The 25,844-nt window shown below is 46.3% G+C and overlaps 1 protein-coding gene across 1 annotated transcript in view; it reads left to right on the top strand.

The window, feature by feature from the left end:
* The window catches only part of NDUFS3 (NADH:ubiquinone oxidoreductase core subunit S3), a 28,041-nt gene extending 2,663 nt beyond the window's left edge, over positions 1–25,378 (top strand). The window contains exons 3-7 of the mRNA XM_068261030.1: positions 2,921–3,018; positions 5,417–5,566; positions 9,927–10,052; positions 18,389–18,508; positions 25,134–25,378. Coding sequence (XP_068117131.1) covers positions 2,921–3,018; positions 5,417–5,566; positions 9,927–10,052; positions 18,389–18,508; positions 25,134–25,298 — 659 coding nt within the window. The 3' untranslated portion in view covers positions 25,299–25,378. The remainder of the gene's footprint in view (positions 1–2,920; positions 3,019–5,416; positions 5,567–9,926; positions 10,053–18,388; positions 18,509–25,133) is intronic.
* The last annotated feature ends 466 nt before the right edge of the window (positions 25,379–25,844 follow it).

Below are 25,844 nucleotides of genomic sequence, written 5' to 3'. Positions count from 1 at the left end.
TCTACTACTAAGAATATAATATGCATTGATAGATCTAGGTAAGATTAATGGCTTCTTAGGGAAATTCCACCTTTGTTTAAAAAAAAAAAGCTATAAATATGGATACGTGAAGCACAGATTTTTATGTAGTTTAACCCAGGGCTGTGGAGTCGGAGCAATCTTGGGTACCTGGAGTCGGAGTCGGTGGTTTAATAAACAGAGGAGTCGGAGTTGCAGTCGAATGATTTTTGTACCAAATCCACAGCCCTGGTTTAACCTTTTAGGATGCAGGGCTGCATTTTTCCTGCAGGCTATGCAGAGAGGGCAGCAGGGAGCTGTTATAGTTACCTGTCTAGACTGCTGAATTGGCTTCTTCTATCCTCCCCTACAGCAGTGATTTAATCCCAACATGTCTTCTGGGTCCCGATCACATGATATGCTGTGATCGGGTTTCAGGGGATGGTGTCAGCGTTACAGCACCACTCGGTGGGGGAAGAGGGATGATGGAAGAGTCTGGATGGTGTAATGGTTAAGGGCTCTGACTCTGACACAGGAGACCAGGGTTCCAATCTCGGCTCTGCCTGTTCAGTAAGCCAGCACCTATTCAGTAGGAGACCTTAGGCAAGTCTCCCTAACACTGCTACTGCCTATAGAGCGCATCCTTGTGGCTGCAGCTCTGGCGCTTTGAGTCCGCCAGGAGAAAAGCGCGATATAAGTGTTCTGTGTTTGTTTGTTTCACCATTCCTCTTCCACCACCGAGTGGTGTTGACACCATTCCCTTGATCCCGATCACAGCATATCATGTGATTGGGCCCCAGAAGACATGTCCGAAGTTCAGCACCGCTGCTATGGGTGGAGGAGGAGGTGATCCAGTCGTCCAGACAGGTAACAGCAGCAGCTCACTGGCTGCTCTGCATGGCTGTGCTAGGCACCAGAGTTTAGAAGTTTAGACGGCCCCCACTGCCCTGGCACAAGTTGTCTAAAATGAAATAACTTGTGCAGGGATGTTAAAAGGATAACGTAAATGGGCGTATTCCCAGATTCGGAGCAGTGCTTTTCAGCGCTGCTAGATTTGGGCGCAGCCAGCGCCGCCATAGACTGTAATGGGAATCAGTCTATAGCGGCGCTCAGTGAGGAAGGTCGGCTCCGTCAGAAGATGGAGCCGAAGTTGCTTAAAAAACACAATAATTCGGCCTCCAGCAATCGCTGGAAGCCGAATTATTTCATTCCCCCACTATCCATGTCGGCCTGGAGGGGGAATAGTAATTAAAACGCCCCGGACTTGTGCAGAAGCAGGACCAGCCATTTAACAGCTGGATCCTGCGCCCAAGTCTACCAGCGCCGTATTCAAATGTACGCCCCAGATTATACCACCCCTGCTTCACTCCCCACCCAATCAGGCAAATAGCGTATTTCTAAGAGGAGGTCGGGAGATCTACATTTTATTACAAGATCTTAGAATTCAGAAATCGTCTGTGTGGGAACTTTTGTTGTTGTTTTGTTTGTTTGCTTGTTTTTTAGTAGGAGATGACAGGAGATGCAAATCAAATGTTTCACACTGGAGGCGGAATTAATTAGTCCAGAACTAAAATAACATGTTTAGCTTAAAGGGAACTTGAAGTGAGAGGGATATGGAAGCTGCCATATTTATTTCCATTTAAACAATGCTAGTTGCCTGGCTGTCCTGCTGATCTATTTGGCTGCAGTAGTACCTGAATCAAGTGAAACAAGCATGCAGCTAATCTAGTGAGATTTTTGTCAGAAACATCTGCTCTGCATGCTTGTTCAAGGTCCTTGGCTAAAAGCATTAGAGACAGAGGGGTCAGCATGACTGCCAGGCAGCTAAAAATTAAATATGTCAGCCTCCATCTCCCTCTCTATTCAGGTTCCCTTTAAAGTGAACCTCCTAGTCCTCAAAATGACTTTAAGTATCCCATCGTTTTCTTTTAAATTTAAACATTTATTAAGTAGGTTGAATGTTTTAGGCTAATTTCACACCAGGACGTTGCGTTAGAGGGGGCGTTAAGGTCGCATAACGTCCCCCTAACGGAACGCCTGGTGGTGCTGGATCTGGACGTCAGAGTGAGCCGCGTTGTACAGCTCACTCTGGCGTCAGTGATGCGCACTCTTGTGCGCATGCGGCATCACGTGGTCCCGCCGGCCAATCGCCGCACAGAGTGGCTGCTCCAGGAAGTAAACACTGCACGTCATAACGTGCAGTGAATATTAATTAGCCATGTGCCTGGCCGCTCTCCACTCCTCCCCCACATTACTGAGCATGTGCAAGCAGTCTAACGCGGCTCAGCCGCGTCCAAAGTACTGCATGCAGTACGTTGTCTTGTGACGCAGCGTTACAATGTAACGCAACGTCCGCACTGTGAACAGCCCCATTGATTTTTCATTACTGTGCGGTGGGCTGCGTTACAGGCTGCTCTAACGTGCGCCTGTAACGTCCCACTGTGAAACCAGCCTTACTGTCTCTAATCAGTGGCAGCCTATTAAGTGTCCCAGAGTTAGAAAAAAGTCAATCGTGCGTGTATTTTATCTCTCCCTGCCCTCAAAGTTGTATTCTGCCAGGAAAACTTTTATGGCTGCAATTTGGTTATCAATGATGTTTACTATATAACCAACAAGGCACTGACAAGACAGAAGCTGTCACTTCCATGCCTAGAAAGTAACTTTCAGGCAGCAAAATAAAACAAGTAAAACAGCCTGCTTATTAATATGTTTGCACTGTACATATATAAGTTTATCTTATTATGTCACATGTTGCCTTGGGTGCTCTTTAAGTTTGGTTTTATTGTGTGTATGTAACTGACCACATCTGGGATTGCAGTTATATAACCAGTAACAAGGAAGCAATCAAGCTAACATTATATGCTTATGTCTTTTTTTTTTTTTTTTCTTTATTGCATCTTTGTCCTTTTTTCCTGCTTTTTAGCAACAATTCGGCCTGTGGATAAAGTTCTGCAGAACCAGCTGTCTGCGTTTGGCGAGTATGTGGCAGAAATCCTGCCCAAGTATGTCCAGCAAGTGCAGGTCAGTAACTCTCCCCCGAGCCTTCATTTTGCAGCAGTAGATTGGCATCATAATTATAACTAAACATAGCAGAATAAAATGCACCCTGTTGTCCTTTTGGTTCATACAATCCACTTGTCTCATACTCTGTTGTCTCTGGAAACAGGTGACACTCTGCTTTTTCAGTTGACCAAGTTCTAGATTTTAGGACCATTTATATTGCTATGGAGCCAGAGCATTCGAACTCAGGAGAGAACAGAACCCAACTGTTATGCCGGGTAAACACCATGCAATTTCCCATCAGATCAATTGAGTCGAATCAATAATTTTCGACAGGTCTGATCTGATTGTTTTTCTAATCGATTATGTACAGAAGTGAATAGAAAATCCATTAGAAATCAGATCAGACCTGTCGGAAATGATCAATTTGACCCAATCGATCTGATGGGAAATTGCATGGTGTGTAACAGGCATTAGATTAAATTGCATAAGTTACAGGATACAGTGTTTTGTGTATTGCTTTCCATTGTCGATGTTGTGCTGCATGCACTTATTAGTAGCTACAGCCTTTTCAGCCATTCTTTCCTTCTGCATTGCACAAAGCAGAATTGCATAGTTACACTGGTGTAGCTGAGGTGAACTCTGACACAGGAACTAGTTGCATTTAGATTTCCTGCCATATAATGAGACATTCAGAAAACCGATGAGAGAAAAATCATTCTGTTTAACTTGCCGCTCTGCTGATGTCACGGCTTGTTTTGTTTTTATAACGATCAGGAAGTTGCTACATTAATCTGTACTTTCTGGCGTTTAGGTGTCATTTTCATCAGACGCATACTCCAGGATAATGCAGTTTTCCCCGCCCAGTTGAACAGTGGAGTAATTGTCCCTTTGTGTTTTCACAAGTCTAGATATTCATCCAGGCCGTTCCCAGTAATCCCTGGGACAGATCACGGTGCTCCTGCCTGAAGCAATAATGTGACCTGTTTTTTTTTTATACTGCAGATATAAAGCAATAAAGTGGTTATTTGCAGACATCGATGCTTTGTTCTAACAGAATGGGTAAGCCCAGAAGCTATAAGGACAAGCACAGATGCTGACTCTTCTCGATGAAGGTTGATTAGATCAAGACGTTGTGCTTTTAAGCAGGGCTGTGGAGTCGGTACAAAAATCTTCCGACTCCTTGGTTTATGAAACCACGACTCCGACTCCAGGTACCCAAAATGGCTCCGACTCCTCGACTCCGACTCCTTAGTCTAATACTTACCAGGGCTGTTGATTTTGTACACAAATCATCCGACTCCCGACTCCGACTCCTCAGTTTATGAAACATCGACTCCAACTCCGACTCCACAGCCCTGCTTTTAAGTGTAGCTCTTATTGATTAGGGAAAATTGGTCCCAAATCTAGGTAGAGACCCTGTCGGTTTTTTTGTTTCCATTTGAGGTTAAGCTTTGGCCTGTGTACTGTAATGCCTGGGGCTCACTACAGATCGCCAAACGCTATACTAAGCACTCAGTGCTTTTTCTAGCATTTGCTACATCGATTTCCAGCGCGATTTGTACCGCCATTGCAAGCGGGGATTGTACAGCACTTCTGATTTGCACTTTTTTTTCCTGGTGTAAAGCTTAGACTGCTTAACGGGTCTCCCGAATTCCCCTTCCACTGACTTCTGGTGTGTAGCCCCGCCCCCTAGCAAAAAAAGAGGCGCCGATGACCCTTTGTGCTAGGGGACGGAGCTACATGCCAGATTTGGGGGGAAATGGAACTCCGAAGACCCAGAAAGTAGTTAAAGTGGACCTGAACTCGTGCACAGGATAGAAGGAAACAAGAGAAATGTACCCTGTATGTATTTAGAGAGTTTAGTCTAATTCCCCCTTATCTGTGCCTAATCACAAGTTGTTATTTGATCTCTCCCCTGTGTCACATGATGGCCATGGCAGATAAGCTCATTTGAAAGCACTGGATGTTAACAATATGTCTGCTTCCATGAATCAGGAAGTAGAAACACTGCAGATATATTTTAGGATTTGTATCAGCTGCAACAAAGAAATGTTTTTTGTTTAAAGGTTATTATGCTGTTGTGTATCTTTTAGAGCAGAGAGGAAGTTCTGAGTTCAGGTCCACTTTAAAACGTAATTTACACATGGATATTGCCCACAAAGTCGCTGCAAAATTGCTTTTGAAGATGAATCTTTCAGTGCTCTTATTTTTTGCATTGGAGCGCAATTGCTCCAAAAATTCTTCAGGACCCACCATTGTGATCTAGCCAAATCGCACTTCTCCCGTGAGTTCCACTCCATTCACTTTCATCAGCATAGCACTTTTGGGATTGCTGGTGATCCCACAGCTCAGCTGAAAGTGTTGTACTGTGCCTCCAGGCCTTAGCGGTTTTGTGACCTCTGTTGTTGCCTCCTAGGTCACATGTTTTGGAGAGTTGGAGATCATGATCCATCCTGATGGCGTGATACCGGTCATAACATTTCTCCGTGATCACACGACTGCTCAGTTTAAGAACCTAGCTGACCTGACCGCTGTTGACATCCCTACAAGAGAAAACCGCTTTGAGGTAAGGTTACATAAAAAAAACAACCTGTTATTAATACAAGCGCTTGAATAAATAGATTGGTTCAAGTCTTACTACATTTCTCACTTAAAGGACTTACGATGTGAAGCAAAAAAAAAATCAGTACCTCTTTTCAATTGCAGTCCTTGTGTGAGACGATCCACGCCTTCACTTTCAGTAGCGAGCACGACCCTCCCTGGGGTCACCTTATCTGGTGTAGATGAGGATCGCCGCTTTAAATTCATCTCACATAGCCACTAGTGCGCCTGCGCAAGTCTAAAACCCTGTCCATCCTGTATCCTCGCTCCCAGCCAGCTCATATGTCTTACAGGCAATCTCACATCACTACTAGCAGTACATGTGAAGCTGCGCCCCCTCAGCAGAGACGAGACGCGCTGAGTAAGGAAGGATGCAGTGAGGGCTACCTAATTTTTTTAAAATGACCATTGCAGTTTTCTGTCTTTGCAATGACGGCTGAGTTATTGCGTCATCTTTGGGTGGGAGGAGGCTCGTAGTGTGGCCTGAGAAGTATTCTGCTTCTACCTGTGCCACTGAGCCAGCCTATCACAGAGAGGTGCTCTGCTTCTACGTGTGCCACTGAGCCAGCCTATCACAGAGAGGTGCTCTGCTTCTACCTGTGCCACTGAGCCAGCCTATACCAGAGAGGTACTCTGCTTCTACCTGTGCCACTGAGCCATCCTATCACAGAGAGGTGCTCTGCTTCTACGTGTGCCACTGAGCCAGCCTATACCAGAGAGGTGCTCTGCTTCTACCTCTGCCACTGAGCCAGCCTATCACAGAGAGGCAATCTGCTTCTGCCTGTGCCACTGAGCCAGCCTATCACAGAGAGGTACTCTGCTTTTACCTGTGCCACTGAGCCAGCCTATCACAGAGAGGTACTCTGCTTCTACCTGTGCCACTGAGCCAGCCTATCACAGAGAGGTACTCTGCTTCTACCTGTGCCACTGAGCTATCCTATCACAGAGAGGTACTCTGCTTCTACCATTGCCACTGAGCCAGCCTATACCAGAGAGGTACTCTGCTTCTACCTGTACCACTGAGCCAGCCTATACCAGAGAGGTGCTCTGCTTCTACCTGTACCACTGAGCCAGCCTATACCAGAGAGGTGCTCTGCTTCTACCTGTGCCACTGAGCCAGCCTATCACAGAGAGGTGCTCTGCTTCTACCTGTGCCACTGAGCCAGCCTATCACAGAGAGGTACTCTGCTTCTACCTCTGCCACTGAGCCAGCCTATACCAGAGAGGTACTCTGCTTCTACCTCTGCCACTGAGCCAGCCTATCACAGAGAGGTGCTCTGCTTCTACCTGTGCCTTTGAGCCAGCCTATCACAGAGAGGTACTCTGCTTCTACCTGTGCCACTGAGCCAGCCTATCACAGAGAGGTACTCTGCTTCTACCTGTGCCACTGAGCCAGCCTATCACAGAGAGGTACTCTGCTTCTACCTGTGCCACTGAGCCAGCCTATCACAGAGAGGTACTCTGCTTCTACCTGCACCACTGAGCCAGCCTATCACAGAGAGGTACTCTGCTTCTACCTGTGCCACTGAGCCATCCTATCACAGAGAGGTACTCTGCTTCTACCTGTGCCACTGAGCCAGCCTATACCAGAGAGGTGCTCTGCTTCTACCTGTGCCACTGAGCCAGCCTATACCAGAGAGGTGCTCTGCTTCTACCTGTGCCACTGAGCCAGCCTATACCAGAGAGGTGCTCTGCTTCTACCTGTGCCACTGAGCCAACATATCACAGAGAGGTACTCTGCTTCTACCTGTGCCACTGAGCCAACATATCACAGAGAGGTGCTCTGCTTCTTCTTGTGCCACTGAGCCAGCCTATACCAGAGAGGGACTCTGCTTCTACCTGTACCACTGAGCCAGCCTATACCAGAGAGGTACTCTGCTTCTACCTGTGTCACTGAGCCAACCTATCACAGAGAGGTGCTCTGCTTCTACCTGTGCCACTAAGCCAGCCTATCACAGAGAGGTACTCTGCTTCTACCTCTGCCACTGAGCCAGCCTATCACAGAGAGGTACTCTGCTTCTACCTGTGCCACTGAGCCGACCTATCACAGAGAGGTGCTCTGCTTCTACCTATGCCACTGAGCCAACCTATCACAGAGAGGTACTCTGCTTCTACCTGTGCCACTGAGCCAACCTATCACAGAGAGGTACTCTGCTTCTACCTATGCCACTGAGCCAACCTATCACAAAGAGGAGAGGTGAAGAGAGAAGTGCAGTGCCAACCACAGTGTTTTGCATTCCAGAGCTGCCACAATGCTTCCCTGCTGCTTGGAGGATGCCAGAGCAAAATTAAGATGGAGAAACGGGGGGAGAAGGCATATACTGTCAGCTGTCCTGATGCCCACCGCTTCCCCCGTTCTCCTAAATGCCCCCCGGCAGCCTCTTCCGGGTTGCCAAAGTCGGGCATCACTGTGCAGGTGCTGGCCGGGCTGTGGTGTAGTCGTGACGTCATGAGGCACTCTGCATCTGGCTTTTGAAACCCTTTGGCACTTTATTTGGGCGGAGGAAGTAGGTAAAGACACACAAAATGTCGTTGCCGGCATGTATTAAAAAAAAATAAAAAATATATATATTTGCCATTATTGAGGTAAGCCACCTCCCCCTTTTCTCTTTTATGTGTTTTTACACTCCTGGGCGTCTCTTACCCGCTTTGTGTTGATGGGCACAGTGTTCCAACAAAATAATGAATGAATAGTGTGACAGCACTAGGGATGATCGGAACCAGCTAATTCCGTTCCGCCGGAATTTGCAGATTCCGCCAGCGCTAAATTCCGTCACTATGACATTTCCGCGGAATTTAGCGAATTTCCGCGGGATTACGTATTCTGGCGGAAAAATTAAAGTAATCGCAAATAAGACTTTTTTTTATGCTAAATGATAGCCTATAGCACCTAGTTGCTGTTCCCCTGGTCTTTTTTTTTATTTTTTTATTTTTTTAACCTGCATGAGGTATCCCTTCCTCCCTCCTCCTCTCTTGTCTTGTCTTGTCTTCCAGGGATTTGTAGGATGTCAAAAGCCAGCTCGCATACATTGGCCAGGAATCGAACCCAGGTCAACTGCTTGGAAGGCAGCTCTCCTCACCGCTATACCACTCCAACACTACAAGCTGAAGCCAGCCTAGCATGTACCATTGTGATATCCCCAAGAGAAAAATGAGCTTGCTTAGGGATTTGTAGGATGTCAAAAGCCAACTCGCATACATTGGCCTGGAATCGAACCCAGGTCAACTGCTTGGAAGGCAGCTCTCCTCACCGCTATACCACCCCAACACTACATGCTGAAGCCAGCCTAGCATGTACCATTGTGATATATCCAAGAGAAAAATGAGCTTGCTTTGGGATTTATAGCTCTCTCTAGTAGGGATGGTCACTGCTTTCTGCGGAATTGTATTTTCCCCAATTCTGGGCGGAAATTGGTCATTCTGTTTAGTTGGAACGGAATTGCTTTTTCAATCCGGCGGAATTCCGAAATTGCCTGTGAAATTCCGCCAGTATCCGTTGATGGTTTTAAGCTGAAAAGAAAGAGAGAGAGAGAGAGATTCTCTTGGGTATATCACAATGGTACATGCCAGGCTGGCTTCAGCATGTAGTATTGGTGGAAATTCGCATTATTCCGCGGAAATTTCGCTATAGTGATATAGCAATTCCGTTGCGGCGGAACGGAATCATCAAATTCCGTCTGGAATTGCGTAAAATGGAATTCCGCAGAATTTTTTCAGCATCCCTAGACAGCGCCATTCCATGAGCCCTGCCTCAAATACAATAAAGTATATTCATAAATGGAACTGTGAATAATCTCACTGATCCCAGATGGTAAAGGCCATTCAGAGAATAACCTGTTCAACAGCCGAGCCAATCTCAGGGCAACTTGACACCTTTCAGCTGGACCCTTCTGCCAAACATCAAGGCATCTACCATATTCTCCAAGGGGGGTCCAACACTCATCAATTCTTGGTATTTTGGTGGCGCTAATTGACAGAACTACTACCTCGTTAACATTGTCATGAAAGGAAGCTGAAGACCGATATCAGAGGAAAGAGAAATTTGACAAAGAGTTCAGTGTGGGGTTGGGTGAGGGTGTACAGCAGAGTAACATATCCAATAAGCTCTTGTGGAATATGTTCGGGGGGTTCATGCGTGGCAACGGTGGGGGCCAGAAGGACGTGGGAAGCCTCTGGAGGCTTCTCTGTTTTTCCTTAGGTAACGTTTTTATTTTACCTTACCTTAGATACACCTTAACTACCATTTCTAGAGTGTTTCCCATAAAACCTGTGCTTGGTGATGTTTATCCAATGATTTATTTTTTCCATGTTTTTCTTTATTTCAGATTGTGTACAACTTTCTTTCTTTGCGGTATAACTCCAGGATCCGTGTCAAAACTTACACAGATGAGCTTACTACCATTGAGTCCATTGTCCCCATCCATAAAGCTGCTAACTGGTATGAGAGAGAGGTGAGCACTGGCTGTCTTGAGTCTTTAAAGTGTACCAGAGATGACATGTGACATAGTGAGATACATAGTTACATAGTTACATAGTTATTTTGGTTGAAAAAAGACATACGTCCATCGAGTTCAACCAGTATAAAGTACAACACCAGCCTGCTCCCTCACATATCCCTGTTGATCCAGAGGAAGGCGAAAAAACCCTTACAAGGCATGGTCCAATTAGCCCCTAAAGGGAAAAATTCCTTCCCGACTCCAGATGGCAATCAGATAAAATCCCTGGATCAACATCATTAGGCATTACCTAGTAATTGTAGCCATGGATGTCTTTCAACGCAAGGAAAGCATCTAAGCCCCCTTTAAATGCAGGTATAGAGTTTGCCATAACGACTTCCTGTGGCAATGCATTCCACATCTTAATCACTCTTACTGTAAAGAACCCTTTCCTAAATAAATGGCTAAAACATTTTTCCTCCATGCGCAGATCATGTCCTCTAGTCCTTTGAGAAGGCCTAGGGACAAAAAGCTCATCCGCCAAGGTATTATATTGCCCTCTGATGTATTTATACATGTTAATTAGATCCCCTCTAAGGCGTCTTTTCTCTAGACTAAATAAACCCAGTTTATCTAACCTTTCTCGATAAGTGAGACCTTCCATCCCACGCATCAATTTTGTTGCTCGTCTCTACACCTGCTCTAAAACTGCAATATCTTTTTTGTAATGTGGTGCCCAGAACTGAATTCCATATTCCAGATGTGGCCTTACTAGAGAGTTAAACAGGGGCAATATTATGCTAGCATCTCGAGTTTTTATTTCCCTTTTAATGCATCCCAAAATTTTGTTAGCTTTAGCTGCAGCTGCTTGGCATTGAGTACGATTATTTAACTTGTTGTCAATGAGTACTCCTAAGTCCTTCTCCAAGTTTGATGTCCCCAACTGTATCCCATTTATTTTGTATGGTGCTAGACCATTAGTACGTCCAAAATGCATGACCTTACATTTGTCAACATTGAATTTCATCTGCCATGTATGTGCCCATATAGCCATCCTATCCAGATCCTGTTGCAATATGACACTATCTTCCTGAGAGTTAATGATTCTGCACAATTTTGTATCATCTGCAAAAATAGCAACATTGCTCACTACTGCATCTACTAGGTCATTAATAAATAAATTGAAGAGCACTGGACCCAGAACAGACCCCTGTGGGACCCCACTGCTAACAGTCTCCCATTTTGAGTATGATCCATTGACCACAACTCTTTGTTTTCTGTCCATTAGCCAGTTCCCTATCCATGAACACAGACTCTTCCCCATTCCTTGCATCCTCAACTTTTGCACCAGACTTTTGTGGGGAACAGTGTCGAAGGCCTAGACATGTGTATATCCAGTGGCAAACATACAGACACCTATGCTGTATGTAGACACTTATGCTCCTTTTCTTTTTACCCTGCCTGAAAGAGTTTATAATTAGCTATGGAAGTGACAGTTTTTCTCCAGTCAGGGCTCAGTCGGCTCACTGATAACAAATTACAGCTTTAAAACACTTTCCTAAGCAGATACCTGGGCTTTTTACTGTGAGAGAAAAAGGTCAGAAGTTTATGTATTTCCACTCTGGGACTCTTGAGACACTGCAAGTGAGCAGAGACTATGAAACATTAAATCATTTTTAGTGAGTAGAAGGACAGATCCAATTGTTTCTCATTCGTTTATTTTCAGCTCTGGTTCACTTTAAAGCGAGATAAATCTCTGACATAATATTCAATAAACTTTGTATTACTTATACACTTATCATATTTTTTACCTGCATGGATGTATCCTTTAAGTCAGAGACATCTGATCTGCCTGCTTGTTTGGGGTCTATGGCTAAAAGTATTAGAGGCCGTGGATCAGCAGGACAGCCAGGCAATGTTCATTGTTTAAAGCGGACCCCAACTCTTGTACAGCAGACACTGAAAAGTATTTATTCCAAGGAAATTCCTGCTGAGGAAATTCTCTTCTCTATGTTCTCTGTTTGTTAAGCCAGATCGAACTGCCTTATTAGCAGCCATAAATAGGCTGCAGGAGAGCTCTGCCTAGGCAACTCCTATATTTACTGAAACGTAACCCTTTCATTGCCCTTTGTGAAACCAAGTTAAAGTTCAGGATTTCCATAAATTGTAATAAAGAATTTCTTCCCATAAAGGTTATAATGCTGTTTCTTATATTGTAGAGCAGAGAGGAATTTCTGAGTTTAGTTCCACTTTAACCACTTCCCGACCGCCCAACGCACAGAGGCGGCCGGAAAGTGGACCCAGCAAGGACCGCCGCATGCACAGAGGCGGCGGTCTTTGTAGGGGCATGGGCGGCGCGATCGCGTCATTCGTGACGCGATCGGCCGCCGGGGACTGGCTCCGCCCACCTCGCGCTGTAACTCGCCGGCCGTTCGGAAGCGCCGGCGGGTTACTAGCACCCGGATTGCCGCATACAAAGTGTATAATACACTTTGTAATGTATACAAAGTGTATTATACAGACTGCTTCCTGCCCTGGTGGTCCCAGTGTCCGAGGGACCACCAGGGCAGGCTGCAGCCACCCTAGTCTGCACCCAAGCACACTGATTCCCCCCCCCTGCCCCCTGATCGCCCACAGCACCCCTCAGACCCCCCCCCCCCCTGCCCACCCCCCTTTGTTTGCACCCAATCACCCCCCTAATCACCCATCAATCATTCCCTGTCACTATCTGTCAACGCTATTTTTTTTTATTCCCTAAACTGCCCCCTGCTCCCTCCTGATCACCCCCCCCCCCCCCCGTGTACTGTATGCATCTATCCCCCTGATCACCTGTCAATCACCCATCAATCACCCCCTGTCACTGCCACCCATCAATCAGCCCCTAACCTGCCCCTTGCGGGCAATCTGATCACCCACCCACACCAATAGATCGCCCGCAGATCCGACGTCAGATCACCTCCCAAGTGCAGTGTTTACATCTGTTCTCTACCCTAAAAACCCACTAATTACCCATCAATCACCCCCTATCAACACCTGTCACTGTTACCCATCAGATCAGACCCTAATCTGCCCCTTGCGGGCACCCAATCACCCGCCTACACGCTCAGATTGCCCTCAGACCCCCCCCCCCCCCCTTATCAATTCGCCAGTGCAATATTTACATCTGTTCTTCCCTGTAATAACCCACTGATCACCTGTCAATCACCTATCAATCACCTCCTGTCACTGCCACCCATCAATCACCCCCTGTCACTGCCACCCATCAATCAGCCCCTAACCTGCCCCTTGCGGGCAATCTGATCACCCACCCACACCAATAGATCGCCCGCAGATCCGACGTCCGATCACCTCCCAAGTGCAGTGTTTACATCTGTTCTCTACCCTAAACACCCACTAATTACCCATCAATCACCCCCTGTCACTGCTACCTATCAGATTAGACCCCTATCTGCCCCTAGGGCACTCAATCACCCGCCCACACTCTCAGAACGCCCTCAGACCCCAGCCCTGATCACCTCGCCAGTGCATTGCTTGCATCTATTCCCCCCTCTAATCACACCTTGAGACACCCATCAATCACCTCCTGTCACCCCCTAGCACACCTACCCATCAGATCAGGCCCTAATTTGCCCCGTGTGGGCTCCTGATCACTCGGCCAAACCCGCAGATCCCCCTCAGACCCCCTTCCGATCACGTCCCCAGTGCATTGATTGCATCTATTTTCCCCTCTAACCACCCCCTGAGACACCCATCAATCACCTCCTGTCACCCCCTAGCACACCTACCCATCAGATCAGGCCCTAATTTGCCCCGTGTGGGCTCCTGATCACTCGGCCAAACCCGCAGATCCCCCTCAGACCCCCTTCCGATCACGTCCCCAGTGCATTGATTGCATCTATTTTCCCCTCTAACCACCCCCTGAGACACCCATCAATCACCTCCTGTCACCCCCTAGCACTCCTATCCATCAGATCAGGCCCAATACAACCTGTCATCTAAAAGGCCACCCTGCTTATGACCGGTTCCACAAAATTCGCCCCCTCATAGACCCCCTGTCATCAAAATTTGCAGATGCTTATACCCCTGAACAGTCATTTTGAGACATTTGGTTTCCAGACTACTCACGGTTTTGGGCCCGTAAAATGCCAGGGCGGTATAGGAACCCCACAAGTGACCCCATTTTAGAAAAAAAGACACCCCAAGGTATTCTGTTAGGTGTATGACAAGTTCATAGAAGATTTTACTCTCTGTCAAAAGTAAGCGGAAATTGATTTTTATTGTTTTTTTTTCCCAAAGTGTCATTTTTCACTAACTTGTGACAAAAAAATAAAATCTTCTATGAACTCGCCATACACCTAATGGAATATCTTGGGGTGTCTTCTTTTTAAAATGGGGTCACTTGTGGGGTTCCTATACTGCCCTGGCATTTTAGGGGCCCTAAACCGTGAGGAGTAGTCTTGAAACTCTCATGGCAAGAGACAGAGGAGAGTGCTCGATCCTCATACTGCTAGACCTTTCTGCAGCCTTTGACACAGTTGACCATGACATCTTGATAAACAGGCTACAGGAATACTGCGGCATTGATGGCATAGTACTTCAGTGGTTCCAATCCTTCTTGAGTGGCAGAACCCACAAAGTGTCTATGGGGCCCTTCCTGTCCACCCCTGTAACACTTAAGTATGGGGTGCCCCAGGGCTCAATCCTCTCTCCCCTGCTTTTCACGATTTACACGCTACCGTTGGGAAAACGAATCCAAAAACATGGCCTGACGTACTAGTGCTATGCAGACGACACCCAACTATATCTTTTCTTCAAGCCTGGTGTGACAGACCCAACTCTAACTATAAACGCCTGCTTACGTGAACTACAGCAATGGATGAATGACAACTGGCTGAAACTAAATGCAGACAAAACTGAAGTCCTTCTGATTGGAGGGCAGAGCATGATAACAAAACAACTTAACTTGCAGTCTTCACCACTGGGAATAGGAGACACGGATCTGAGTGGGAGAAATCTCTCTGTAAATGGACAATTGTGTGTAAAAAAAAAATCATCAAACAATTGTCATTTATAGAGATATTTCTCCCACCCAGCATGGGTATGTGTAAAAATACACCCCAAAACACATTATACTACTTCTCTTGAGTACGGCGGTACCACATGTGTTGCACTTTTTTACACCCCAAGTGCACTAAGGGGCCTAAAGTCCAATGAGTACCTTTAGGATTTCACAGGTCATTTTGCGACATTTGGTTTCAAGACTACTCCTCACGGTTTAGGGCCCCTAAAATGCCAGGGCAGTATAGGAACCCCACAAATGACCCCATTCTAGAAAGAAGACACCCAAGGGTATTCCGTTAGGAGTATGGTGAGTTCATAGAAGATTTTATTTTTTGTCACAAAGTAGCGGAAAATGACACTTTGTGAAAAAAACCAATAAAAATCAATTTCCGCTAACTTGCGACAAAAAATAAAATCTTCTATGAACTCGCCATACTCCTAACGGAATACCTTGGGGTGTCTTCTTTCTAAAATGGGGTCATTAGTGGGGTTCCTATACTGCCCTGGCATTTTAGGGGCCCTAAACCGTGAGGAGTAGTCTTGAAACAAAAATGACCTGTGAAATCCTAAAGGTACTCATTGGACTTTGGGCCCCTTAGCGCAGTTAGGGTGCAAAAAAGTGCCACACATGTGCTATCGCCGTACTCAGGAGAAGTAGTATAATGTGTTTTGGGGTGTATTTTTACACATACCCATGCTGAGTGGGAGAAATCTCTCTGTAAATGGACAATTGTGTGTAAAATAAAATCAAACAATTGTCATTTACAGAGATATTTCTCCCACCCAGCATGGGTATGTGTAAAAATACACCCCAAAACACATTATACTACTTCTCCTGAGTACGGCAATACCACATGTGTGGCACTTTTTTGCAGCCTAACTGCGCTAAAGGGCCCAAAGTCCAATGAGCACCTTTAGGCTTTACAGGGGTGCTTACAATTTAGCACCCCCCAAAATGTCAGGACAGTGAACACACCCCACAAATGACCCCATTTTGGAAAGTAGACACTTCAAGGTATTCAGAGAGGCGCATAGTGAGTCCGTGGCAGATTTCATTTTTTTTTTTTTTTCTTTTTTTTGTTGCAAGTTAGAAGAAATGGAAACTTTTTTTTTTTGTCACAAAGTGTCATTTTCCGCTTACTTGTGACAAAAAATAATATCTTCTATGAACTCACTATGCCTCTCAGTGAATACTTTGGGATGTCTTCTTTCCAAAATGGGGTCATTTCAGGGGTATTTATACTATCCTGGAATTCTAGCCCCTCATGAAACATGTCAGGTGGTCAGAAAAGGCAGAGATGCTGGAAAATGGGAAAATTCACTTTTTGCACCATAGTTTGTAAACGCTATAACTTTTACCCAAACCAATAAATATAGGCTGAATGGTTTTTTTTTTATCAAAAACATGTTTGTCCACATTTTTCGCGCTGCATGTATACAGAAATTTTACTTTATTTGAAAAATGTCAGCACAGAAAGTTAAAAAAATAATTTTTTTGACAAAATTCATGTCTTTTTTTTAAGAATATAATAAAAAGTAAAAATCGCAGCAGCAATCAAATAGCACAAAAAGAAAGATTTATTAGTGACAAGAAAAGGAGCCAAAATTCATTTAGGTGGTAGGTTGTATGAGCGAGCAATAAACCGTGAAAGCTGCAGTGGTCTGAAAAAAAGTGCCTGGTCCTTAAAGGGAAGGTTCAGGGAGGGTGCCTAAAAAATAAAAATCAATTTCCACTTACCTGGGGCTTCCTCCAGCCCGTGGCAGGCAGGAGGTGCCCTCGCCGCCGCTCTGCAGGCTCCCGGTGGCCGACCCGACCTGGCCAGGCCGGCTGCCAGGTCGGGCTCTTCTGCGCTCCAAGGCCCGGCACTTCTGCGTCCCACGCCGGCGCGCTGACGTCATCGGACGTCCGCCGGGCTGTACTGCGCAGGCGCAGACTGACGGAGCGGCGGCGAGGGCACCTCCTGCCTGCCACGGGCTGGAGGAAGCCCCAGGTAAGTGGAAATTGATTTTTATTTTTTAGGCACCCTCCCTGAACCTTCCCTTTAAGGGGGGTAAAGTCCACGGTCCTCAAGTGGTTAAAAGATAATATGGCAGCCTCCATATCTCAAGAAAAAAAACGCATCAATCCAGGCACTTTGCGTCAAGTTAGGATATTTAAATAAGTTATTAGGGAGGTGCTAAAGTGGGTGTGGCCAGCAACATGGCAAAGACAGTTAACCCTTTGCACACTCACATGCACTTGTTCATACAAATGCATTCACAAAAATCAATCAATCAAGGAACCACTGCTATCCCTACAGCTAAGTTAAAAGCCGGGGTCATAGTTACAAAATAATGCATTCTCTTGCATAGTGCGTTGTAGGTGACTGCGAAAGAGAATGCATTTTTTTTGTAACTAAGACCCCGGCTTTTAACTTAGCTGTAGGGATAGCAGTTCCTGTATGATTGCTTTTTGTGAATGCATTTGTATGAACATGTGAGTGTGCAAAGGGTTTACTGTATTAGCCTCCATATCTCACTTCGGGTTCCCCTTAAAGGAATACTGTAGGGGGGTTGGGGGAAAATGAGTTTAACATACCCGGGGCTTCTAATGGTCCCCCGCAGACACCCTGTGCCCGCGCAGCCACTCACCGATGCTCCGGTTCACTTCTGAAATTCCAGACTTCAAAGTCTGAAAACCACTGCGCCTGCGTTGCCGTGTCCTCGCTCCCGCTGACGTCACCAGAAGCGTACTGCGCAGACACAGACCATACTGAGCATGCACAGTACGCTCCTGGTGATGTCAGTGGGAGCGAGGACACGGCAACACAGGCGCAGGGGTTTTCAGACTTAGTCTGGAATTCCAGAAGTGAACCGGAGGCGGAGCCAGAGCATGGGTGAGTGGCTGCGCGGGCACAGGATGTCTGCGGGGGACCATTAGAAGCCCCGGGTAAGTTCAACTCATTTTCCTGCGACACCCCCCCCCCCTTACAGTATTCCTTTAAGGGGGCATAATCATAATAAAAGGGGGTAGTTTAAATAAGTGTATTTTGTAATTGCCAGTTCCCTTTAACCCACTAGTCAGCACAGAGATGGGTATTTACACTGGTTTTATTCCATTGAAGCTTACTGAAATTCAGCTTTACATTCATTGTGTGGCATTGATCAACCCCCAAAGCATTATGCCAGACAACCACTGCTCTGGCCAAACAGCTGGAGTCTATGGGGTGTGGACCCTTTACCTTTGTATTTGTCATGAATAGTAGCTAGTGACATGCTCCTATTAATGCTATATTTGTTTTTATGTGTAGGTCTGGGACATGTATGGAGTATTCTTCGCCAACCATCCAGACCTGAGAAGAATCCTAACAGATTATGGGTTTGAGGGCCATCCTTTCCGAAAAGATTTCCCCCTCTCTGGATATGTGGAGGTACGTTCCCTTCAAAAGATGTTGCTGGAGAATTTACTTCTGTTTTGAAATTAATATTTTTTAAAAATATATTTTTTTAAAAGGAAAAATCCATAACCTTCTCAGTTTAGGTTCCCTTCAAGGAAACCTGAAGTGTGAATAAAAGAGTTAAACTTACCTGGTGCTTCTGCCAGCCTACTGCTGCTGCCCTGTGCGAGCGCTGGTACTCCATGATCCTCTGGTCCCCCGCCACAGCTCACTTTCGTTATCGCCGATTTGCAAGTCGATGGCCACTGCATCTGCGTGGCCCTGGTCGCGCAAGTCCTCATTCGCGCTACCGTTGCCGGGAGCGTCCTGCGCAGGCGCTGTACAAGAAAATCTCTACTGCACCTGCACAGGAAGCTCCCAGCGATGGGTGTGCGAACGAGGACATGTCCGGCTGACTGTAGAATAAACTTACAGTTTTTATACGCAGCAGAGAAAGGCAGCGCTACTCTTGACACACTGCATCTAAATGACTAGCTGCATGAGTGAGCAGAGCCTACTTATAGACAACATGCACACCCTGCATTCAAATCGGATGCACCAAATTGCTATTGTTGGAGGATGTTGGTTTCCAAATTATCAAGTATTTGAGACCCTCCCACCACGATGAGGTCATCCTCTGCGGGAGGGGCCCTACATCTAACTAAATTAAAGACATGCGTATACATAACCTGGGTACGACAAGAAATGAAAGTTTAAGCATGCAAAAAAAAAAGGTAGATCAGCGCATCACCAGGCTGCCACTGATTTGGTACCAAGAGAGATGTGATGAGCCCCCAAGAGACAACAAATTCACCTTGAATCCAAACCAGAAGCTCTGCATATGCACTGGTTGCAAATTATTAAATGGTAGCGACTGACCATAGAATAAACGTAGTTTTTGTACACAGTAGAGAAATTGTAATTTAAATTAGTTAGATGTAGGGCCCCTCCTGCAGAGGATGACTTCATCGTGGAGGGAGGGTCAAGTACTTGATAATTCGCATGCAAGCTAGTATGAAAACCAACATCCACAAATGTTAATTTGTTACATCTGATTTGAATGCAGGGTGTGCATGTTGTCTATTAGTAGGCTCTGCTCACTCATGCAGCTAGTCATTTAGATGCAGTGTGTCTTAAAGTGAACCTAGATCGATTGGCCAAAAACAAGTTTCACTTACCTGGGGCTTCTACCAGCCCCCAGCAGATGTCCTATACCCGCGGCATCCTGGCACGATGCTCTGGTCCCCACTTAGTTTTGTTTTGCACCGACTGTCCATTCGATGTACAGCCCTGCACGGCCCTGGCCGAGAGCATCGCCTGGAGCGTCCTGGGCAGGTGCAGTACAAAATTTCCGAGTACGGCACAAGCGCAGCGGGCTCCTGGCGATGCGAGAATGCGCGTGGTTAGCGCCGAGCAGACATAGTATACATCGATTCGCAAGTTGTTGTTGTAAAACGAAACTGAGCCGCGGCAAGGGACTGGAACATCGTTCCAGGACGGCATAGGCACAGAACGTCTGCTGGGGGCTGGTAGAAGCCCCAGGTAAAACTCGTTTTTGTCCAATCGATTTAGGTTCTCTTTAATTAGCGCTGCCTTTCTCCGCTGTATACAAAAACTGTAAGTTTATTCTACGGTCAGTCGCTCCCATTTAATAGTTTGCAACTAGTGCATTTGCAGAGCGTCTGGTTTGGATTCAAGGTGCGTTTGTTGTCTCTGGGGGCTCTGATCTACCTTTTTCTTTGCCACTATGTGCCTGTCAGGATTTCATATGTTTAGTTTTCATGTGATATGTACTGTTTTCTGATGTCGGTTGGCTTTCATGCCCACAGGTTGCTTTACAGAATGTCTATCTTGCGTACAGGTTTGCTGTAATTTGCACAATCCAGCAAAGAAGCACATATGCTGCCGGCATATTATTTTTTGTATTTTGTACTGCAAACCCCTGTGCGGGCTTATGCTGATTCTGTAACGCAGACTTTATTTTATTAAAAAAAATGTAAATTTAAAAATAAAACAAAAAAAAATCTAAAATGCCTGAATTCAACCCTATGTGAATATGGGACACAGCAAATGCTATAGGGCCTCCGGAGTTCTCCCCAGAATTTTTTTCCAGCCGGGTGGCATGAAAAAGTAGCCGGGTGGCATGAAAAAATAGCCGGGTGAGGCAAGATGAGAGAATGCAGGGCTGCCATTTCTCTGCTTACAGCAGAGGAGGAGGTGAGAAGATAACAGCCGGGTGGTCACCAAAAATAGCCGGGTGTAGCACCCGCCTAAAAGAGCCTGGGGAGAACACTGACCTCCAAAATAAATATACATGCCTAAAAATGGGTCAGTAAGTCAAAGATGGGTTGGCACCTTCAGAATGTATTTTGTGATGCCATAAAGAGCTATAATACATTCTGGTGGTGATTCAGATCTTTTTACCCCTGGAGATACTGGTGTAGGGGTCTCGGCACACCCTCCTCTTCATCGGGTGCTCCTTCACCTGCCTTTAGTGGGTATAAATGGGGGCAGCTGGCTAACAGGATCAGATTAGTGAGGTAGCAAGGGGCAGGCACAATTTAAAACTCAGGCCCAGGCTTCACTCCAGACAAAAATCCCTTCTGATTCTTGTTGGCTGACTGGGTGTGTGTACAGTGTGCAGATCTCCGTGCATGAAAAAAGGGCCCAGCTTGATAACGAAAGGGCTCTGGTGGATAACGAAATCTGAAACGATAAACAACGTTGTCAAACTTGGTTAACGATAAATACCGTTGTAAAAACAGACAAAAAATAATAATTAAAAGATATTAAAGCTAAAAAGCGTTACGTAATTCAACAATACGGCTTAACCCAACCCTACTCTCACACAGAACCTTCCCCTGGTGGTGCCTAAAACTAACCACTCCCCTAGTGGTGCCTAACCCTAACCACTCCCCTGGTGGTGCCTAACCCTAACCACTCCCCTGGTGGTGCCTAAAACTCACCACTCCCCTGGTGGTGCCTAAAACTAACCACTCCCCTGGTGGTGCCTAACCCTAACCACTTCCCTGGTGGTGCCTAACCCTAACCACTCCCCTGGTGGTGCCTAAAACTAATCACTCCCCTGGTGGGGCCTAACCCTAACCACCCCCTGGTGGTGCCTAAAACTAACCACCCCCTGGTGGCGCCTAACCCTAACCACTCCTCTGGTGGTGCCTAACCCTAACCACTCCTCTGGTGGTGCCTAACCCTAACCACTCCCCTGGTGGTGCCTAACCCTAACCACTCCCCTGGTGGTGCCTAACCCTAACCACTCCCCTGGTGGTGCCTAACCCTAACCACTCCCCTGGTGGTGCCTAACCCTAACCACTCCCCTGGTGGTGCCTAACCCTAACCACTCCCCTGGTGGTGCCTAACCCTAACCACTCCCCTGGTGGTGCCTAACCCTAACCACTCCCCTGGTGGTGCCTAACCCTAACCACTCCCTCTGCAGAAACACCCTTTTCCACATAGAAACGATAATATCTTTGATGACATAAAATCTGTACATACAAACGAAATAATGACATAAACGATAATGTTGAAAGCTTCTAAAACGATAACCTACTTCAAAAACGTTAACGTTGTAATGTTGTTAACGATATTTATTGCGGCGCACTTTTTTCTGCTTTTTTTTGCCATATTAACGATAATTGCAATAGAATATATGGCAGCGCCCTTTTCGTCCACCCTCAGCCGACGCCCTATTTTCCTGCTACTGCAGATCCTTCTACTTTCACTCCAGTACTATATGCCTATACAGTGGAGGAAATAATTATTTGACCCCTCACTGATTTTGTAAGTTTGTCCAATGACAAAGAAATGAAAAGTCTCAGAACAGTATCATTTCAATAGTAGGTTTATTTTAACAGTGGCAGATAGCACATCAAAAGGAAAATCGAAAAAAATAACCTTAAATAAAAGATAGCAACTGATTTGCATTTCATTGAGTGAAATAAGTTTTTGAACCCCTACCAACCATTAAGAGTTCTGGCTCCCACAGAGTGGTTAGACACTTCTACTCAATTAGTCACCCTCATTAAGGACACCTGTCTTAACTAGTCACCTGTATAAAAGACACCTGTCCACAGACTCCAAACTCTCCAACATGGGACAGACCAAAGAGCTGTCCAAGGATGTCAGAGACAAAATTGTAGACCTGCACAAGGCTGGAATGGGCTACAAAACCATTAGCAAGAAGCTGGGAGAGAAGGTGACAACTGTTGGTGCGATTGTTCGAAAATGGAAGGAGCACAAAATGACCATCAATCGACCTCGCTCTGGGGCTCTACGCAAGATCTCACCTCGTGGGGTGTCAATGGTTCTGAGAAAGGTGAAAAAGCATCCTAGAACTACACGGGAGGAGTTAGTGAATGACCTCAAATTAGCAGGGACCACAGTCACCAAGAAAACCATTGGAAACATTACACCGCAATGGATTAAAATCCTGCAGGGCTCGCAAGGTCCCCCTGCTCAAGAAGGCACATGTGCAGGCCCGTCTGAAGTTTGCCAATGAACACCTGAATGATTCTGTGAGTGACTGGGAGAAGGTGCTGTGGTCTGATGAGACCAAAATAGAGCTCTTTGGCATTAACTCAACTCGCTGTGTTTGGAGGAAGAAAAATGCTGCCTATGACCCCCAAAACACCGTCAAGCATGGGGGTGGAAACATTTTGCTTTGGGGGTGTTTTTCTGCTAAGGGCACAGGACAACTTAATCGCATTAACGGGAAAATGGACGGAGCCATGTATCGTGAAATCCTGAACGACAACCTCCTTCCCTCTGTCAGGAAACTGAAAATGGGTCGTGGATGGGTGTTCCAGCACGACAATGACCCAAAACATACAGCAAAGGCAACAAAGGAGTGGCTCAAGAAGAAGCACATTAAGGTCATGGAGTGGCCTAGTCAGTCTCCGGACCTTAATCCAATAGAAAACCTATGGAGGGAGCTCAAGCTCAGAGTTGCACAGAGACAGCCTCGAAACCTTAGGGATTTAGAGATGATCTGCAAAGAGGAGTGGACCAACATTCCTCCTAAAATGTGTGCAAACTTGGTCATCAATTACAAGAAACGTTTGACCTCTGTGCTTGCAAACAAGGGTTTTTCCACTAAGTATTAAGTCTTTTATTGTTAGAGGGTTCAAAAACTTATTTCACTCAATGAAATGCAAATCAGTTGCTATCTTTTATTTAAGGTTATTTTTTCGATTTTCCTTTTGATGTGCTATCTGCCACTGTTAAAATAAACCTACCATTGAAATGATACTGTTCTGAGACTTTTCATTTCTTTGTCATTGGACAAACTTACAAAATCAGTGAGGGGTCAAATAATTATTTCCTCCACTGTACACATGTTGGACAACCCTGTACACTTTCCTATACCACATACTATCCTTCAACTTTAACCACAGACACCAATCTGCTAGGAGATCTTGGTACATTCGGTTGTCCTCCAACCTTCACATTAATCTGCCTGATATAGTACAAGTGCTTATGCAGCACTCATATGCTATCACGATTTATGTGACAATTGTGCTCTACCTTAATGCCGAACTTCATGCTGGCAAACCCAGGCGCCCTCACACTCTCTATCTCTACACTCCTCCCGATTCCACCCCACCCTTTCTAGTCAGTTTGATCTCATGCTCTGTTAGGTCACATAACCACCCCAGAAACCCTTTCATGCTGCAGCGGGGGAAGCTGGGGGCCGTCATAGCAGCAATGCTATGCTGCATGCCTCGTGTAACAGTAATTCAGGGCTCTAGCAATCACCAGACCCCGAATTACATCTCCCTCTGAGTTGCTACAACTCGGAGGGGGAATAGTATTTAACGCCGCCCTCAGAGTTTAGCGGCAGCAGGGAGAGCCGTCGATGGCCCGCCCTGCGCCGAACTGCCCAGCGCTTAAATATGTTCTCTTGTAGGGGGGAGAGTGCAGCTATACTGCCCTACCCCCCCACCACCACCACCACTTCCTGAAGCTGCCAATCGGTGTGAAGGTTTTATTAAGCCTATGCGGACCGACATGGTTGAAATATACGTCATGCTTATGGCTGCGAGCCTCAAGACACAACGTAGATTTCGCACAACACTGTCCACGCGTTCTCGCCACAATCACACCCACTCAAGACCGGAGATTAAGCTGTCAATTGACAACACGCCTGCCATTAATCAGGAGCCGTGTTGATAGGCTGGTTGCTGTGATGCTGGTCACAGCTGCTCGGCACTGGAGAGTGGAGGAAGGTTACCTAGCCTCGCTTCATACTGCTGAAGTCTGCAGGGGGGGGGGAGTAAGGTGGGGGCCACTTGACCACCAGGGGAATGTTTAGGGAAGGGGGCTTCTAGATCACCAGGAATTATAAAGAAAAGGGGTGGGGGGCAACTAGAGACTGCTCTGGTCCTTAAGGGGGCCAGAGCGGTCAGTCCTGAAGGGGTTAAACAGGTAGAGCAATCACACCCACGGACTGTGTTGGTGGTGGTTTGTAAACAGAGGCCCAGTTGATGGCGAGGAGATCATTACTTTAGTATGAAATATAATAAACCTAAAGATAGCAGCATCCTGTTCCCAGCATAGTCTGTATTCTGTCGGCCATTTGATGAATTGTTTTCTTTTCTTCCAGCTGCGTTATGACGATGAGGTGAAACGCGTAGTAGCAGAACCAGTGCAGCTGTCACAGGAGTTCCGCAAGTTTGATCTGAGCAGCCCGTGGGAAGCCTTCCCAGCCTTCCGGGAGACAGCAGACACTCCAAAGCTGGAGGCCGGAGACAAGAAGGAGACGAAGTAGAGGCGGCATGCACTGCGGGAGATTGTGCTGTTATTTGTGTGTACATAAAATAAACGTCAATAGTACCTTGTACAAGAAAATGTCTCCGAGTCTAATCAGAATGCATAGAATCCCTCCATTTATGAAAGCGATGGTCCCAAATGAATCGAATCCAGCGGGCTGGCAGCAAAGCTGTATGAACTGACAAATGACATTTCATTAACTTTACAATGCGTGACTGTTGCGCACAGCAGTGTAGCCCCTACTTATGCATAGGTGTTAATTCACCGCGCTTGAGCTGGGCACAGGGTATGCTGAATGATGGCTCACCCTGCTCCCGCTCAATACCCCAGCAGCGCTAGAGACCCTGAGCACTCACTTAAAAGGAAATTATGACTTACCTGGGGCTTCCTCCAGCCCACTCTAGACTCCCCGGCGTCCTCCTGGCTCCTCTCCCAGTCCTGGCTGGCGTCTCCGTTATGGGAGGACTTTTGTCTGAAGTGGTCAGCAGGGCTGTGGAGTTGGTACAAAAATCTTCCAACTTCTCAGTTTCTGAAACCACGACTC

The sequence above is a fragment of the Hyperolius riggenbachi genome, chromosome 11 (assembly GCF_040937935.1).
Source record: "Hyperolius riggenbachi isolate aHypRig1 chromosome 11, aHypRig1.pri, whole genome shotgun sequence".
NCBI classification, from domain to species: domain Eukaryota; kingdom Metazoa; phylum Chordata; class Amphibia; order Anura; family Hyperoliidae; genus Hyperolius; species Hyperolius riggenbachi.
The sequence above is the reverse complement of the archived record's forward strand: the minus strand, read 5'-3'. Positions and strand labels throughout refer to the sequence as shown.